This window comes from Suncus etruscus, chromosome 8 (assembly GCF_024139225.1).
Source record: "Suncus etruscus isolate mSunEtr1 chromosome 8, mSunEtr1.pri.cur, whole genome shotgun sequence".
Taxonomy (NCBI): Eukaryota; Metazoa; Chordata; class Mammalia; order Eulipotyphla; family Soricidae; genus Suncus; species Suncus etruscus.
In genome coordinates, this window is record NC_064855.1 from 19,217,686 (window position 1) to 19,235,962 (window position 18,277).

Below are 18,277 nucleotides of genomic sequence, written 5' to 3' on the forward strand. Positions count from 1 at the left end.
ATTTTTTCTCTGGTAAGTTTGAACTAGGTTTAGAATAGCTGGTGCCTTTTATGATTATGCATTCTCTGTTGGCTACTTATAACTGTTATTTAATTATAATATATTTTAAAATATATCTTCCACAAAATGCACTGCAGACAATAACACCTTAGCATATGCTATTGGAGTACCAAAATAGTCTTGTTTTTTCATTTGTTTTGTTTTTGTTTTTGGGCCACACCCGGTGACGCTCAGGGGTTGGTTACTCCTGGTTATGCGTTCAGAAATCGCTCTTGGCTTAGCTGACCATATGGGATGGTGGGGATCTAATTGTTGTCCAGCCTGGGTCAGCAGCATGAAGACAAACACCCTACAGCTGCGCCACTGCTCCGGCCCTAAGAGTACCGAAATACTGTTTGGTAGTGAGATATTATTTCTTTCTTTTTTTTTTTTTTTGGTTTTTGGGCCACACCCGGCGGTGCTCAGGGGTTACTCCTGGCTGTCTGCTCAGAAATAGCTCCTGGCAGGCATGGGGAATCATATGGGACACTGAGATTCGAACCAACCACCTTTGGTCCTGGATCGGCTGCTTGCAAGGCAAACGCCGCTGTGCTCTCTCTCCGGGCCCAGTGAGATATTATTTCATATGTATCTTATTGATGCTTTACTTAGCATAAATATTCAGTTACAATGCAGAGATGGAAAATTATATTTATTTAAACCAAAATTTTATGCTTAACTAGTTTCAACTTGACATGCAAAATTTCTGAGTGCTTGTCATATTCTCAAATCAGTAACAGATTAGCAGTAGATGATTATAATGTAGATGCGTACTATCTTCTTGTTCATAGTACAGGCAGTAATACAGTACAGACAATTCATTTGAGCAGTGAAAATAAAATAATCGTATGTTATGTTTTGTCCTGTGCTGTCAGTTGAGATGGCTGTTGAATGATCTAAGCTGTTTTTATCCTCATTTTAAAAGTTAAGAATTCTAGAAAACTTGGTAACTTAAAGCATTTTCTAGACATGAATAGTTTCTTGATTAAGACTTTGTTTGAATTCAGATTTGCCTCTTAGTAATGACCTCGAAAATGAAGAAGCACCTAAAATCATATTGGCGGAGATGCTTGGTGACATGATCTGGGAAGACTTGTCCGAGTGCCTCATTCAAAACTGTTTGGTTTACTCTATTCCTACAAATAGCAGCAAGTTGCAGCAGTATGAAGAGGTAAGAGCAGAAATCCCAGACAGTGTTAAGAGACTGTAGGTTTTTACTGATGTCTTTTCCATGGAAAGCTTTTTTTTTTTTTTTTCCTTCAGTTTTTGGGTCACACTCGGCAGTGCTCAGGGCTTTCTCCTGGCTCTGCATGAGAAATCACCCCTAGCAGGCTTCGGGGGGACTGTATAAGATGCCGGGATTCGAACCACCATCAGGCTGCGTGCAAGGCAAACGCCCTACCACTATGCTATCTCTCCGGCCCAGAGAGCTTGTTCTTTAAGAAAATATTTTTGTTTGCGGGGCACACCCAGAAGTACTCATAGGCACTATGCTCCATGATAAATCCTAGTGGGTCTTGGGACCAAATGGGGTATCGGGGATTGAATCTGGGTTTGCCACATGCAAGGCAAATGCCCTACTTTATGCACTCTCTCTTTGGCCCTGGATTTGGATTTTTTTTTTAAATTTAATATTTGTTCTTGGACTACTTCTAGTAGTATTTGAGACTTACTCCTCAGTGCTTAGGGATTTCTCCCTGCAGGTACTTCACGGAACTTTGGTGTTGGTCATTAAACTCAGGGCTCCTGAATGGAAAGCCTATAGTTCAGCTGTTTGGGCAATCCCTAGGTACCTTGGATTTGTAGTTGTAAAACTGAAATGGAATACATGCAATGTGATTTTTTTTTTCTTGAATTTCTTAGATCATACAGTCCACTGAAAAATTTGAAATTTCTCTGAAGGAGATGAAATTTTTGAAAGGAGATACAACCGATTTGCTGAAATATGCCCGAAACATAAATTCTCATTTTGCCAACAAGAAGTGCCAGGATGTGATCGTGATGGCTCGAAACCTAATGACCTCGGAAATTCACAACACCGTGAAGGTATCAGGATTATAGTCTTACATTGTATTAGGAAACAGCTTATTTTTGAGATCAATCTGGTACAGTGGAAGAGAGAGTAACAGTGGCTGGATTCACTGAGGCAAGTTTCTAATATTCTAAACATTTTTCTTAAGTGTTCTTAATAGTTTCTTCTGTCATTGGGTGTTGTGTGAGGTTCAGCTAGGATAATGCACTTGTGAAAGCATTATGAAATATATACACATATATAATATGCTTGAAAGCATAATATAAACTGGAGAAGATCCTCAGAAGTGTAATAATTACTGTTGTTGAAGTTAGCTTATGATTGTCTAGCTTTTTTTTTCAACTTTTTGTTTGTTTCTGGACCACACCAGGTGATGTTCAGGGGTTACTCCTGGGTTTGCACTCCAAAAACACTGTTAACTTGGCTCAGGGGACCATATGGGATGCTGGGCATTGAACCTAGATTGGCTGCATGCAACACAAATGTCCTACCCACTGTACTATCGCTCCAACCTCCTGTATTAAAAATAGAAAAAATGATTGGCCCATTTTCAGCTATCCCTGAAGGTGCTAGACTTTATTTTTGAGGGAAGTTGGATTTTTGGGTCACACCTGGCGGCACTTGGGCTACTTCTGGCTCTGCACTCAGAAATCACTCCTGGCAGGCTTGGGGATATGGGATCCAGGTATTGAACCCGGGTCCATCCTAGATCGTCCGCATGCAAGGCAAACATTCTACTAGTTATAAAACTAGTAGAATGGGTGCTAGACTATTCTTTTTTGCTTCAGATGGCCCTCGTTTTCCTTGTGAATACCATACTTGTGCCATCTGCAGCCATTGGTTATTTAAGTAACTATTCTAATTGTACAGATATCAATACATAAGGTAATTTGGATTGTTAAGGAACTTGAACTTTATTATCAAATGTACTCTGTTTTTTATATGTAATCAGAGATCACTTCTGATAATATTCTGAGGATAGAGATGGTACCAGGTATTGAACCAGGATCTACTGTATGCAAGGCAAATGCCTTAATCCCTATACCATCTCTCTGGTCTCCTTCTCTCTCTTTCTTTCCTTTTTTTTTTTTTTTTTTTTTTTTTGGTTTTTGGGTCACACCTGGCGGTGCTCAGGGGTTACTCCTGCCTCTCTGCTCAGAAATAGCTCCTGGCAGGCACGGGGGACCTTATGGGACACCGGGATCCGAACCAACTACCTTAGGTCCTGGATCGGCTGCTTGCAAGGCAAACGGCGCTGTGCAATCTCTCCGGCCCCTCCTTCTCTCTTTTTTATAAACACATTTTTATGTCAGTTATGAGCACAAAGTCTAATGGCTTGGAGACCCTGAAGCCTTTCAGTGACTTCTGTGATCTGTTTTTCCCAGAGCTTCTTTGACTGTATTCTCTTACACTTGCTGTCGTCAGTTTCTTACACACACTTTGCTCTCAAGGGGCTCTTGTTGGTTTTTTTTTCCCCCTTCCTCATTTAAAGATGCTTAGGGCTTACTCTTGGTTTTCTGCTCTGGGATCACTCCTCATGGGACCATTTGTGTGGTATTGGGCATTTGAATCAGAGTCAGCTGCTTGAGAGGCAAGTGGAGTATTATTCTCTCTTCACCCTAGATAAGGGCATTAACAACATTTGCAGTCAAATAATTCTTTGCTATGGGAAATTGCCCTCTTACATCCTATGTTCAGTTCATTGAACTATCTCCTTATTCTTAAACTGCTCAACTTTGAAAAACCCTTTTTCAAAAACACATTTTTTAACTTCATTGCCTTTAATGATCATCTAAATTTCTCAAAGTGTTCTGTGTGATTAGCTCATACTTTTAGTCCACTTTTTTTTTCTTTTGTTTTTAGTCCACTTTTTTTTTTTTTTTGCAAGGTCTCTTTTTTTTTTTTTTTTAGAAGTGTATTCAGGGCTAACTATTTCTTTGGACAGACATGAATCTTTTTCTAATCATTTGAGCCTAATTCTAGTTTCCTGACCCCTATTTGTCTTCTTATTTAAGCTTCGTTTTAAGCTGTGTGAAATCATTAATTTGCCATTTTATAGGTTAGGAAGGGGAGTCTGATGATTTACATGTTTTTATTAGACTTGAGACTTTCCTGTAGATGTTTCTCATGAGAATCCGGTCTGTGGAAAACAGAACTGCTGAGATAGTTCGTTTATTTTTTTAAATAAGGGTTGTCTCCAGTGGGAGACATCCTTGGGATATCTCCCAAGGTCATCCTTGCAAATCTTGGCGCTTATTTGGAGGCCTTCATGGCCTATCCTAATCGTACTCTGAGGTCTCCTCCCGGACCACGTTAGCAGGGCTTGAGCACTGTGTAGTTCTGGGCATCAGCTTGGGGCAGTTGGTTTCAGAGTGAGCAAATTGAAGTCCAGAGAGGATTGATGACTTTATTAAAATTGGGGAAAATATCATTGGTAATTTCCAGATATGCCTATTCTATTCATTTAGTCTTGATCAAGCCTGGAAACTTATATTCTAATTAAATATCATGAAGTTGGGTTTTTTTTGGAGTGAATGGGTGGGAAAAGGGTTTTCCTAAATAGTGCTCATGGGGATAGAGACACATACATCCTCATGAGGATGTGGCTTGCTGTGTCTTTTTTTTTTTTTTTTTTTTTTGGGGCCACACCCGGCAGTGCTCAGGGGTTACTCCTGGCTGTCTGCTCAGAAATAGCTCCTGGCAAGCACGGGGGACCATATGGGACACCGGGATTCGAACCAACCACCTTTGGTCCTGGATTGGCTGCTTGCAAGGCAGACACCACTGTGCTATCTCTCCGGACCCGGCTTGTTGTGTCTTAACGGTGCTTGAGAGGATATACCTGGTGGTGCCAGGAATCCAGCCAGAATCAAGGGCATGAAAGGCATGCTGTACTGTCTCAGTTTGTTTATTTATTTTACACAAGAGAGTGCCAGATGAATTAAGATATTGTATATTCACTACACCATTTCCTCAAGTCTTCACAGCATTTTTGTATTTTTTTTTTTTTTTTGGTTTTTGGGCCACACCCGGTGACGCTCAGGGGTTACTCCTGGCTATGCGCTCAGAAGTCGCTCCTGGCTTGGGGGACCATATGGGACACCGGGGAATCAAACCTCGGTCCATCCAAGGCTAGTGCAGGCAAGGCAGGCACCTTACCTCTAGCGCCACTGCCTGGCCCCGCATTTTGTATTTTTTTAAGGGGAGGTATATGCTTCTCTGAATGAATTCTTTGACCAAGTCAGAACATGTTCCTAGTGGGAAAGAGCTGATGAAATGACATTGGAACATAAATTAAATTTTTTATTTGTTTGTTTTTGGGCTGCACCCGGTGACACTCTGGGGTTACTCCTGGCTCTGCACTCAGAAATCGCTCCTGGCAGGCTTAGGGGACCATACGGGATGCCAGGAATCAAACCCAAATCTGTCCTGGGTCGGCTGCATGCAAGGCAAACACCTTACTACTGTGCTATCTCTCTGGTCCCTCACAAATTAATATTTTTTTGTTTACAAGCACCTAATCGTCTAGACCAGTGGTCGGTAACCTTTTTTTTCAACTGAGCCAAATCTCGCCAAAACCACGATTGAAATTTATTTTGAGAGCCACACAGAGTGCACACTGACAGACTAGGAGCAGAGTCCTGTCTCCTGGAGTGGCCGCCTGGCACACAGAAGAGCCAAATTAAAAGTGTAAAGAGCCACATGTGGCTCGAGAGCCGCAGATTGCCGACCACTGGTCTAGACTGAGAAAGATGGTCTTTCTATTTACTTGATATTTCGGGCCAATTTCATAGTTTTAGTGTTTAAAACAAAGTTGAGATTACTTGGGATAATTGTATAATAAAGTGGGTTACTTATTTCTTATGATATTCGTACATATAAGAGTCATTTATGTTACTGCCGTATTTACTGAACTATGTAGTTATTCTGTAGAGGCATAATTTTGTGAATTTATGTAAACACTTATGTAAATCATTAGTACTTCATTTCTTGTTGCATGCTTATATTTGAATTATTCTGAGAACAGTGCCTTTTCTCTTTCTTTATTGAATCTAGATTACTTCTGATTCTAAGATAAGTGTACCGGATTTGCCCCAACCTGATGAGGCTAACAAGTTAGTGGTACAGAAAATGTCCACAACTGAGTACAAAGAAGTAAATTTACAGTCTGATAATACATTGGACCAACATACATTTTCTTTGCCCACCTGCTGTATTAGTGAATCAGTGAAGAAATTGATGGAACTTGCCTATCAGACATTAGTAGAGGCAACAACCAGCAGTGATCAATGGTATGACTTCTAAGTTGTTTTTCAGTGCTGTAATTTGGTTTGGAGAAATAGCAGACTGGAGTATTTGTTTGGCATGTAGGAGCCCTGGGTTTTTTTGTTTGTTTGTTTTTGGGTCACACCCGGCAGTGCTCAGGGGTTATTCCTGGCTCTATGCTCAGAAATCGCTTCTGGCAGGCTCTGGAGACCATATGGGATGCCGGGATTCGAACCACTGACCTTCTGCATGCAAGGCAAATGCCTTACCTCCATGCTATCTCTCTGGCCTAAGCCCTGGGTTTAATCCCTGCCACAATATGGTTCTTCCATGAGCATGCCAGAAGTTATTATCTAGGAGCACCCGGATATAATAAGCTTTTGAATACCACCTGGTATTTCCCAGAACATCTCCCCCCATAATAAACCACCACCAACAACAATCCAGTACCTTAAATTTGGCAAAATGAGCTGGAATGCTTTCAATTTTTTTATTCATGACTTTTCCCCTAAAAATAACAGTTTTTTTAGAGTCAACATACACATTACAGTTATTTATTTATTTATTTATTTATTTATTTATTTATTTATTTTTGGTTTTTGGGTCACATCTGGCATCACTCAGGGGTTACTCCTGGCTCTATGCTCAGAAATCGCTCCTGGCAGGCACAGGGGACCATATTGGATGCCAGGATTCGAACCACTGACCTTCTGCATGAAAGGCAAAGGCCTTACCTCCATGCTATCTCTCCAGCCCCACATTACAGTTTTTATTTAGAGTTGACATATACATTACAGCTAGGTGTATGAGATAGAGACATGTGAATAATTAACTCCTAATGATCCTCTGACCCGCGCCAGGAGTGATCCCTGAGTTCAGAGCTAAGAGTAAGCCCTGATCATAGCTGAGGTGCTCCTGGCCTGTTTCTCCCCAAAACAAAACAACCCTGTGCTGAGGGACCATTAGGGAGACAACCAGTGGCATTGGGGTGGGGACAACTACCAGGGGTTCCACCAGGGTTACTTGGTGGTGGTGGAGTGTGCCTGGCGGATCTTGTGGCTCTGTATTGAACAGGATAGGGTTAAGTAAATGGAAAGACCTTTCTCAGTCTAGCTGCCTAGACCTATGCATTGCAAAGCAGACAGCTCTCTGCCTTGTCTGAGAGTTTGAGTTTTTATCTCCACACTTCTTTATTTTATCCTGATGTGTAAAGAACTTATTACCAATATCCTTTGATGGATTGCGTTACAAGCCCATCTTGTTTTAAATAGAAGAAAAATACATATAACAGTGTTTATTTTCTCTCATCATTCACTTCAAATGCATCAGACCAAAAGTAAGAGGTGGACACAGTATTTCCTAAACTTTTGGAACACAGAAGACCGAAGAATATTTTTGTATTGGCCATTCTTTCCACTGAAAGGAGCATTATTAACATATCAGGCTATATTAAGAACTTAGCAATAGTATAAGAACCCACTTTCCCATTATTAAACAGCAACCTGTGTGGCAAAATTAAAATGCTACAATTAATCAGATGTTCCAGTGATTAGATAATAACAACATTTGAAGGCATATGGTAACTGTGACTTCATTTTCTAAATATTTGTGGGATTCCTATGACTTTTTTTTAAGGTACATAGTTAAAGATATTCTTAAGTAGAAGTGGCTGGAGAGCATAGCAGTAGGGCATTTGCCTTGGACGCAACTGATCCAGGATGGACCGTGGTTCAAATTCCGGCATCCCAAATGGTCCCCCGTGCCTGCCAGGGGCAATTTCTGAGTGCAGAGCCAGGAGTAACCCCCTGAGCACCACCGATGTGACCCAAAAACCAAAAAAGAAGTGAGCTACACAAACTTAATGTATTCTGAGTATAGGGGCCAGAGTGATAGCTCAGTGTTAAGGCATTTGCCTTGCACGTGGCTGACCCAGGATGGACCTGGGTTTGATCCCCAGCGTCCCATATGATGTCCCGAGCCAGGAGTGATTTATGAGTAACCCCTGAGCCGACCACTGCGTGAGTCACCGGTGTGGCCCAAAAACCAAAAAAAAATTTTTTTTCTGAGTGCATTTTAATAATAATGATCTTTAGGTATTCTAAGGCCAGACTTAAAGGGCAAAAACCTTGAGGTTAGATTCTATCCTAAAGATGTTGATTTATCTCCTTGCATTGGGTGGGAAAGAGAAAAGGTGAAAGCTGAAAGTCAGTCTGATTTTTATAGAACACAGTGAATGCCTTTATTGATAACTTGCCCTTTGCAGAATGCGTCAGTGACATTTGCTTGAGGCTTAGCTCTGGTTGTTACTGAAAGGATAGGATACCCTGAGCACAGGCAGAACACAAATTGGTAAATGGAAAAGAGGTTTGGAGTTGGATGCTGTTATTTAAATTATTTGTGGACCTACGTTTTTAGGACTGCAATAAATGATGTCGGAGGCAATATTTTCTTTTTTCTTTTTTTTTTTTTTTTTTTGGTTTTTGGGCCACACCCGTTTGACGCTCAGGGGTTACTCCTGGCTATGTGCTCAGAAATCGCCCCTGGCTTGGGGGGACCATATGGGACGCCGGGGGATCGAACCGCGGTCCGTTCCTTGGCTAGCGCTTGTAAGGCAGACACCTTACCTCTAGCGCCACCTTCCCGGCCCTCTTTTTTCTTTTTTTTTGGTTTTTGGGCCACACCCGGCGGTGCTCAGGGGTTACTCCTGGCTGTCTGCTCAGAAATAGCTCCTGGCAGGCACGAGGGACCCTATGGGACACCGGGATTCGAACCAACCACCTTTGGTCCTGAATCGGCTGCTTGCAAGGCAAATGCCACTGTGCTCTCTCTCCGGGCCCGGAGGCAATATTTTCATCTTGATTAACAGTATTTTCAGAAGTGGCTTAAGGCTCAGGCATGCTCTTAAACTAGATTTATTTGATGACTCGCAACTTAAGGTGCACATAGTTTGAATTCTTTTCCTAATTTTTATATATTCCTAATTTGTTTCTGTTGCACTTGTGTTTTTCTTCTTAGTGCTGTTCAGCTTTTCTATTCTGTGAGGAATATCTTCCATTTGTTCCATGATGTTGTACCAACATATCACAAGTAAGTGCCACTGTATCTGACTTTTAAGGTATAACACTGCATGTCTAAGATATTTGTATATCAGATTTAAAATGCTAATTTATGGACTGGAGCGATAGTACAGAGAGTGGGTAAGGTCCCTAGAATGAGGCCAACTTGGATTTGATCCCTGGCATCCCATGTTGTCCCCAAAGTTCACCAGGAGTGTGATTCCTGAGCACAGAGCTAAGTAATTCCTGAGCTCTGCTGGGTGAAGTCCAAATGTAATTTTATAGTCCAACCGAAGTTATTTTGATTGCTAAAATTCACAATGAGGGGCCGGGAAGGTGGTGCTAGAGGTAAGGTGTCTGCCTTGCAAGCGCTAGCGTAGGACGGACCGCGGTTCCATCCCCCGGCATCCCATATGGTCCCCCCCCAAGCCAGGGGGGATTTCTGAGGGCATAGTGAGGAGTAACCCCTGAGCGTCAAATGGGTGTGGCCCAAAAACAAACAAACAAACAAAAATTCACAATGAATTTTAAAAAATAAATGCGTAGAAGGTGATTGTCATGTATCACTAAATTAATAATACATCATAATTTTCTACTACAGTGGTTGACACAAATTTAAAAGTCCAAAAGGAATTTTTGTTGTTAGGTTTCTTAAGATCTGCCTTGCATGGTTATAAAAACAAAGCCATCTTTCCTTCCTGACCCCAGAACTATGTCACATTTTTCTTTGGCATTCAAAACCTTGCAGGCTTAATTACACAAGTAATTAGTGTTTTAACTGTTGAGTATGATAAAGCCTTGGATTTTAAGTGTTTTTTTTTTGGGGGGGGGACATGTGTGTTTGGGCTACATCTGGTGGTGGTCAAGGCTTACTCTGGGTTTTATGCTCAGGAACCATTCTTGGTGGTACTGAGAGGATTGAATCTTCTTTGTATTTATTCACTTTGCTATAATTTTAAGTTGTTTTCTCAATACAGTAGTTAGTCATGAAAAAGGAAAGAGAAAACATCTTTGGATCAGCTAATAGCCATGTCCACGGAAATTCAGAGACAACCGGCTTAAGCATTTTGGTGGCATGGGGCTAGAGCAATATAGCACAACAGTAGGACGTTTGGCTTGTAGCACTCGGCCTATCCAGGACGGATCTTGGTTCAATCCCTGGTGTCCCATATGGTTCCCCAAGCCAGGAGTGATTTCTGAGTGCATAGCCAGAAGTAACCCCTGAGCTTCACAGGGCATGGCCCAAAAAGCATTAAAAAAAAAAGAATTTTGGTGGCTTAAATAGATTTTCACAATTAGGTCTGCCTCTTTCTTTCTTAGAAATAATTTTATTTTTTTTTGGTTTTGGGGTCACACCCGGCAGCGCTCAGGGGCCACTCCTGGCTCTACGCCCCTGGCTCAGGGGACCACATGGGATGCTGGGATTCGAACCACCATCCTTCCGCATGCAAGGCAAACACCTTACCTCCATGCTATCTCTCCGGCCCCAAATAATTTTGGAACTTTGTGCTGTACCCCAGTAGTTGTTAAATTTCAGTATTTGATTCACCTAGAAATCTTGTTAGCAAACAGATAATTAAATTAAGTACCTAGGATTTCTGATTCATTAGGTCTGGGTCTCCCTCCTTCCTTCCCTCCTTTTCTCTCCATCTTCCCTCCCTCCCTCTCTCCCTCTCTCTTCCTTCTTTCTTCCCTCTCACCCTCCCTAACTCTTTCTTCCCCCTCTCTCTTTTTCTCTTTCCTCTCCCTCTCTCCTTCCCACTCCTCCACCCTCCTTCTCCCTTTCCCCCTCTCCCCCTTCCCTCCTTTTTTTCCTCTCTTCCTCTCCCTCTCCTCCCTCCCTCCCTCTCTTCCTTTCCTCTCCCTCTCCTCCCTCCCTCTTTGGTTCTGGGTCATACCTGGGAGTGCTAGGGAGTTGGATTACTCCTGCCTATACACTCAGGAATTACTCCTGGCTTGCTTAGTGAACATATTGGATGCTAGTGTTGGGCACATGCAAGGCAAATGCTCTACTTGCGCCCCCACCCCCCATTTCTTTTCAAGTAGTTTCCAGATGGTCTTGATGGTGTTCTCAGGAAACTTTATTTTGAGAACAACTAGAGTAGATTCTCAGCTTTGGCAATATTTTAGAATCACTTAATGGAGTTTTAGGGGTAAATACGTTTTCCTAGGCCACACTCCTAAAGATTGGTTTTAGGTTTTGTGTAAGACCCAGGGGTCTTTTGTTTAAGACCTGTAAATGATTCTGAGCATCGAGAGATGGCAACTCTCTGAGACTGTTTTTGACTTTGTGTATTTAATAGAGCCTGATTCTGATTGTGATTCTGATTGTGACTAATGACAGACTGCATACAGTATGCACTGGTTGTAGCGGCTAGTAGTAGGAATGTCAGACAAGATCTGTTCTCTTCCCAAGGTGGATGGATAAGAGTCATTAGTATGAAAGACAGGAAGGATTTTCTCAATCCTGGATACAAATGAAAATTACCTGCTTTTTTTTTTTTTTTTTTTGGACTGCATCCTGTGATGTTCAGGGCTTACTTCTTTTTTTTTTTTTTTTGTTTATTTGAGTAATTAAAAATACTTTCTTTTGGGGCCGGGTATGTGGCGCTGGAGGTAAGGTGTCTGCCTTGCAAGCGCTAGCCAAGGAAGGACCGCGGTTCGATCCCCCGGCGTCCCATATGGTCCCCCCAAGCCAGGGGCGATTTCTGAGCACATAGCCAGGAGTAACCCCTGAGCGTTACCGGGTGTGGCCCAAAAACCAAAAAAAAAAAAAAAATACTTTCTTTTGTATTTTTTAAAAAATAATATCTTTGGGCCAGAGAAATATCACAGCGGTAAGGCCTTGCATACAGCTGATCCAGGACAGACGGTAGTTTGAGTCTTGGCATCTCCCATGGTCCCCCATGCCTGCCATGAATGATTTCTTAGAACAGAGCCAGGAGTAACCCCTGAGCGCTGCTGGGTGTGACCCAAAAACAACAACAACAAAAATTTAAGCACCATTATTACAAACATGTTTGTAGGTGGGTTTCAGCTATAAAAAATAAGAATACCCACCCTCTTCACCAGTGTAACCTTCCAACCACCAATTCCACCTTTCTCTCTCCTCTCTCACCCCCTGCCTGCATTTGTGACAGGCATTCTACTTTTCTTACTCACTACCATTGCCATGATAGTTATTGGTGTAGCTATTTCTCTAATTGCCCTCACTACTCTTTGTGTAAGCTTCTTATCATGGCTAATCCTTTCAGCCCTCATCTCTATTGTCTCTAGGTATTTTTACAATAATGTCTTTTATTTTTCTTCAATCCCATAGATGAGTGAAACTATTCTGTGTCTATCCCTCTCCCTCTGACTCATTTCACTCAACATAGTACTTTCCAATTTCATAACTTATTTTTTTTTTTTTTTTTTGTTTTTGGGCCACACCCGGTGTTACTCAGGGGTTACTCCTGGCTGTCTGCTCAGAAATAGCTCCTGGCAGGCACGGGGGACCATATGGGACACCAGGATTCGAACCAACCACCTTTGGTCCTGGATCAGCTGTTTGCAAGGCAAACACCGCTGTGCTATCTCTCCAGGCTTCCATGACTTCATTTTTCCTGAGGGTCGCATAGTGTTCCATTGTGTATATGTACCACAAGTTCTTCTTTTTTGTTTTTGTCTCACACCCAGCAGTGCTCAGGGGTTACTCCTGGCTCTGCACTCAGAAATTACTCCTGGCTTGGGGGGACCATCTGGGATGCCAGGGATTGAACTCAGGTCCATCCTGGGTCAGCCTCATGCAAGGCAAACGCTCCACCACTGTGCTTGGGGAGCCATATGGTGGTGCTGGGATTTGAAACTGGGCATACTGCATGAAATCATGCGGCTTGTTGAGCTTCCTCTTTGACCTTTAATGCTAACTTAAGAGAATTAATGTCTGACCGTGTTAGTTTTGCTGTCAAGTAGAAATGCCTAACCGTCTTGGCTTTCTTTTTTAATCACTGAGGTAGAACAACCTCACTCAGTTGGGGAGGAGTGATGTGGTTGCCTCTTATGATGCACAGCATTTAGAGTAGATAATTATTAGGGCATAATAAATACCTTAAAAGAGTAATAACTTCAGACAGAGAGATAGTACAAGGGGTAAGGCATAACCCTTGTGTGCAGGCACTCTCTGTGGTGCTGCATATGGTTCCTCAAGCACTCCCAATGGTGGTCTCTGAGCACAGAACCAGGGATAAGCCCTGAGTACCTAATCCCTTCTACCCCCCCCCCCTCAAATAAAAGAAAAAAAAAAGTAAAAAGAATTGTAGCTTTTGTCAACCATCAGCCCCAACTTTAATAACTGGTGATTTCTTTTCCAATCTCTCCTCCCAGGGAGAATCTTCAAAAACTGCCACAATTGGCCGCCATCCATCACAACAACTGTATGTATATTGCTCACCACTTGCTGACCCTCGGACATCAGTTTAGATCACGACTTGCTCCCATTCTTTGTGATGGCACAGCTACTTTTGTGGATCTTGTTCCCGGCTTCAGGAGACTTGGTAACTGATACTTTAAGTTTAGGCAAACCTGCAGATGGTACTGCATCTCAGTTCAGTGTCTTTCTTTTTTTTTGTTTTTTTGGGCCACACCCGGTGATGCTCAGGGGTTACTCCTGGCTGTCAGAAATAGCTCCTGGCAGGCACGGGGGACCATATGGGACACTGGGATTTGAACCAACCACCTTAGGTCCTGGATCGGCTGCTTGCAAGGCAAACGCCACTGTGCTATCTCTCTGGGCCCAGCCCAGTGTCTTTCTAACTTAAGAATAAGATGTGCTCATGAGCTACATTGGCGACATCAGGGGCAGCATGTGGTTTGCAAGCATTCCCAGTTACTTTGTTGTAGGAACAAATATATACAGTCTCTGTGGAAGCTTTGTTTTTTCAGGCCATGATTTCAAGGCACATTAGAGCCACAGAAATGCATTCTGGATGCACTGAATTCACCAAATCAAAGCTAATGTCAGTAGAATTGTATGTAATAAGATTTATACTGTGCGGGGCCGGAGAGATAGCATGGAGGTAGGGCGTTTGCCTTTTATGCAGGAGGTCATCGGTTCGAATCCCGGTGTCCCATATGATCCCCTGTGCCTGCCAGGAGCAATTTCTGAGCATGGAGCCAGGAGTAACTCCTGAGCACTGCCGGGTGTGACCCAAAAACCACACACACAAAAAAAAAGATTTATACTGTGACTGTTAGCACTGTAAGAACTCACTATAAGAGCTAGAGAGATAGCCAAAGGAGATAATATAGCAGGTAAGGACTTGCCTTGTGTATTACTGACTTGGATTTGATCCCTTACATATACCGGGAGTGATCTCTGAGCAAAGGTTTAGGAGTAGGTCCTGCATACCACCAAGTGTGGCAAAAAAAACAAAACCCAAAAAAATCTCACTGTAAGTGCTTGTTCTTTTGCAAACCTCAAGATAGGCCTCCCCCCACCTCCCTTCTATCTTTTACTAGCTCTACATAGCTTAGCTTTATTTAAAAAATCAAAATAAAGGTTAATAAATGTCTACTTTAAATTGTACTTAAAGTACTTTAAGTAGATGTATTAGTAGGTTAAGAAAATAAAAAAGTGGGGCCAGAGAGACAGCACAGCAGCGTTTGCCTTGCAAGCAGTCGACTCAGGACCTAAGGTGGTTGTTTCGAATCCCGGTGTCCCATATGGTCCCCCGTGCCTGCCAGGAGCTGTTTCTGAGCAGATAGCCAGGAGTAATCCCTGAGCACTGCCGGGTGTGGCCCAAAAACCAAAAAAAAAAAGAAAAGAAAAAAGTATAATTTTCTTTTTTTCTTTCTTTCTTTTAGCTTTTTAATTTCTGGCTTTACCCTTAGGTAGTGTAGACAGTTAAAACCAGAATCTTCGGGTGGGCCAGAGTGATAGCACAGTGATGCAAGCCTTTACCTTGCATGTGGCCGTCCCAGGTTCTACCCCCATCATTTCATATGGTCCCCTGAGCCTGCCAGAGAAATTTCTGGGTGCAGAGCCAGGAGTAGCCCCTGAGGACTGCCATTGTTCCCCAAAGCCAAAACTAAAACAAGATCTTCTTATATACAAATAATTTTTCTTGTCAGACTCTGGACACTGTTGGTAAAGACTTACCTCCTGGGAGTGGGTCTTGGAGAGAATGGCTAATTGACTAGAAGAAATTAAAGAAGTTGGGGGCCAAATCTGGCAGTACTTGGGATATTCCTAGTGCTGTATTGGCAGCCAGTCCTGGGGGTGTTGACAGTGAGCCAAGACTGCAGGCTGAGGCCATTGACTTTACTTCTCTAAGCCATCAACCTGACAATTACCATACGTAGTTTTGTGATGCTGTCCAGAAGCTGCTTTCTTTTAGGCTGAGCAGCTACATGGGCCATCCTCTTCCACTGCCTCTCCTCTTCCACTCTGGTTTTCTAGTATTTAGTTGAATACCTTTTAGAATTCTTTTTTTTTTCCCATCACAGGGACAGAGTGTTTTTTAGCCCAAATGCGGGCACAGAAAGTTGAACTTCTGGAAAGGTTATCAAGTGCTAGAAACTTTGCAAACATTGATGATGAAGAGAATTACTCTGCAGCAAGTAAAGCAGTTCGACAGGTGGGAGACTTATTTATTATTATTATTATTATTTTTTTTTTTAAGATAATTTTTATTTAAAGAACTGTGATGTATGAAGGTATTGATAATTGAGTTTTAGGCATATAATATTTATTTCAACACCAACTCCACCACCAGTGTCAACTCCCTCCACCATGCTTCCATACTCCATCATCCCGCATCCCTCATGCCACCTTGATGGGCACATTACAGAGTTCAGTGGTTGCAGCTTAGATCTCAGTTTCCAGTGATACTGACTCTGCTCTGGATATATAGCTGTACCACTTTAAGGTGGGAAATTTAGTAATCTGGAGTTTGTACTTGTTTTTATGAGTCTGTTTTTACCCCACCCACATTAGTTTTCTTTTTTGGTACTAGGAATTGAAACTTGGTCTTGGTATGCAATGTATCCACTTTTCCCACTTTTCAGGCCCACTCTTGCTTTTTAAAAAATTGTCATTGTCATCATCATCATTTTAGATTTGGGACAAACCTGGCAGTGCTCAGTAGTTATTCTCTTTTCTGCACTCAGAAATTACTCCTGTCAGTACTTGAGGTACCATTTAGAATGCCAGGAGCCAAACTGGGGTAGTCTGCATGCAAGGCAACTCCCTACCTGCTGTGCTATATCTCCATCCATTATACTTTTTGTTTTTTATTTTTATTTAAAGAAAATGTATCATGTACTTGAGAGAGTTGATCATAATACATTTGTTTCTAAGTAAGTGAAAGCAAAGTTATTGAAAATAAAATAGGAAGGACAATAAATGAAATGGAAGAGAAGAAAAAAAAAAAGGAAAAAGTACAGTAGTAAGTATACTTGTGAATATTATTGTACCTTCAATGAAGTCATTAATACAATGGCAAAACATTTAGTAAGCTCTTGTTCTTAGTTGTCCATTCTGTTAAATTGGGGCGTTCCTTTAGGGATGACAGACAGCATCAAACAAAGGAAGTTGTCCAGAAATTCAAAGCACTATTCCTGATACTACGACTTTTAGGGGCATATACTCAGCCGCCAGGCCTGCTGGAAGAAGAAAGATAGTGGGGGACGGTGCCTATATTCATTGCAAAAAGCCCCCAAACCGGCGTGCCTGAAGTGTGGTCTGATCTGTGTCCCCCAGAGGGTCACAAGCTTTCTGTTGCTTGGGCTGGTGTAACCATAATCTTTTATGGTTTACATCTCATTCGAGAAAAGAGTGACTCTTCTTGGTTTTTTAACAACCAGTAATATGTATCCTGTAACCGCTTTGATCCCCCACACCCTCATTGGAAAAATATAGATATATTTTATAATTATGTTTCTCTTCTGTCCTGCCAAACCAATGAGAAGTTACTTTTCATCATTCCAGTAGTAAGACTAGTTAGCTAATAAGTTTTTCATAGCAGCTATTTGACACTTAAACTTGGATTTATGAAATTGAAAATAATGGTTTTCACTTAATGTCCCTCTTTCCTGAATGCTTATTCCCCCATCAGGTAGGTTTGCTTCCCATTTAGCCACTCTTATTGAATGTTTCCAGAGGGCATCTATTCTTTTTTGTTTTGTTTTGTTTTGTTTTTTGTTTTTTTTTTTTGTTGTTTTTTGGGCCACACCTGGCAGTGCTCAGGGGTTACTCCTGGCTGTCTGCTCAGAAATAGCTCCTGGCAGGCACAGGGGACCATATGGGACACCGGGATTCGAACCAACCACCTTTGGTCCTGGATCGGCTGCTTGCAAGGCAAACGCCGCTGAGCTATCTCTCCGGGCCCAGGGCATCTATTCTTGATTTTATTTTTGGTTTGTTTGGTTTTGGTTTTGGTTTTGGGGCTACACCTGGCAGTGCTCAGGGCTGACTCCTGGCTCTGCGTTCAGAAATCCCTCCTGGAGGGTTTGGAAAGCCATATGGGATGCTGGTGCTCAAACTCTGGCCAGCCAGGTGAAAGGCAAACAATGTATTTGCTGTGCTATTACTCTTGATTTACCTTTAAAGAAGTGCTTCTCCAGGATGCATCTAAGTTAGGAATGCAAATCTTGAAAATATGAGTTGTAAATACTCATGCAAATTGTATTCTCCTGACAGGTACTCCACCAACTAAAGAGACTTGGAGTTGTGTGGCAGGATGTCCTGCCAATTAATATATATTGTAAGGCTATGGGGACTTTACTCAATACGGCAATTTCTGAAATCATTGGCAGAATCACAGCTCTTGAGGTAAGACGCCTCACCAACTTGAGACTCAATTCTTGTTCCAGATTGTCAGTTGATTAACAAAGGGATGTTGAA

The 18,277-nt window shown here is 42.1% G+C and overlaps 1 protein-coding gene across 1 annotated transcript in view; it reads left to right on the forward strand.

The window, feature by feature from the left end:
* ZW10 (zw10 kinetochore protein) overlaps positions 1 to 18,277 on the forward strand; it is a 37,226-nt gene that overhangs the window by 11,974 nt on the left and 6,975 nt on the right. The window contains exons 8-14 of the mRNA XM_049778697.1: positions 1,047 to 1,210; positions 1,903 to 2,085; positions 6,128 to 6,363; positions 9,353 to 9,424; positions 13,759 to 13,928; positions 15,880 to 16,010; positions 18,074 to 18,205. Coding sequence (XP_049634654.1) covers positions 1,047 to 1,210; positions 1,903 to 2,085; positions 6,128 to 6,363; positions 9,353 to 9,424; positions 13,759 to 13,928; positions 15,880 to 16,010; positions 18,074 to 18,205 — 1,088 coding nt within the window. The remainder of the gene's footprint in view (positions 1 to 1,046; positions 1,211 to 1,902; positions 2,086 to 6,127; positions 6,364 to 9,352; positions 9,425 to 13,758; positions 13,929 to 15,879; positions 16,011 to 18,073; positions 18,206 to 18,277) is intronic.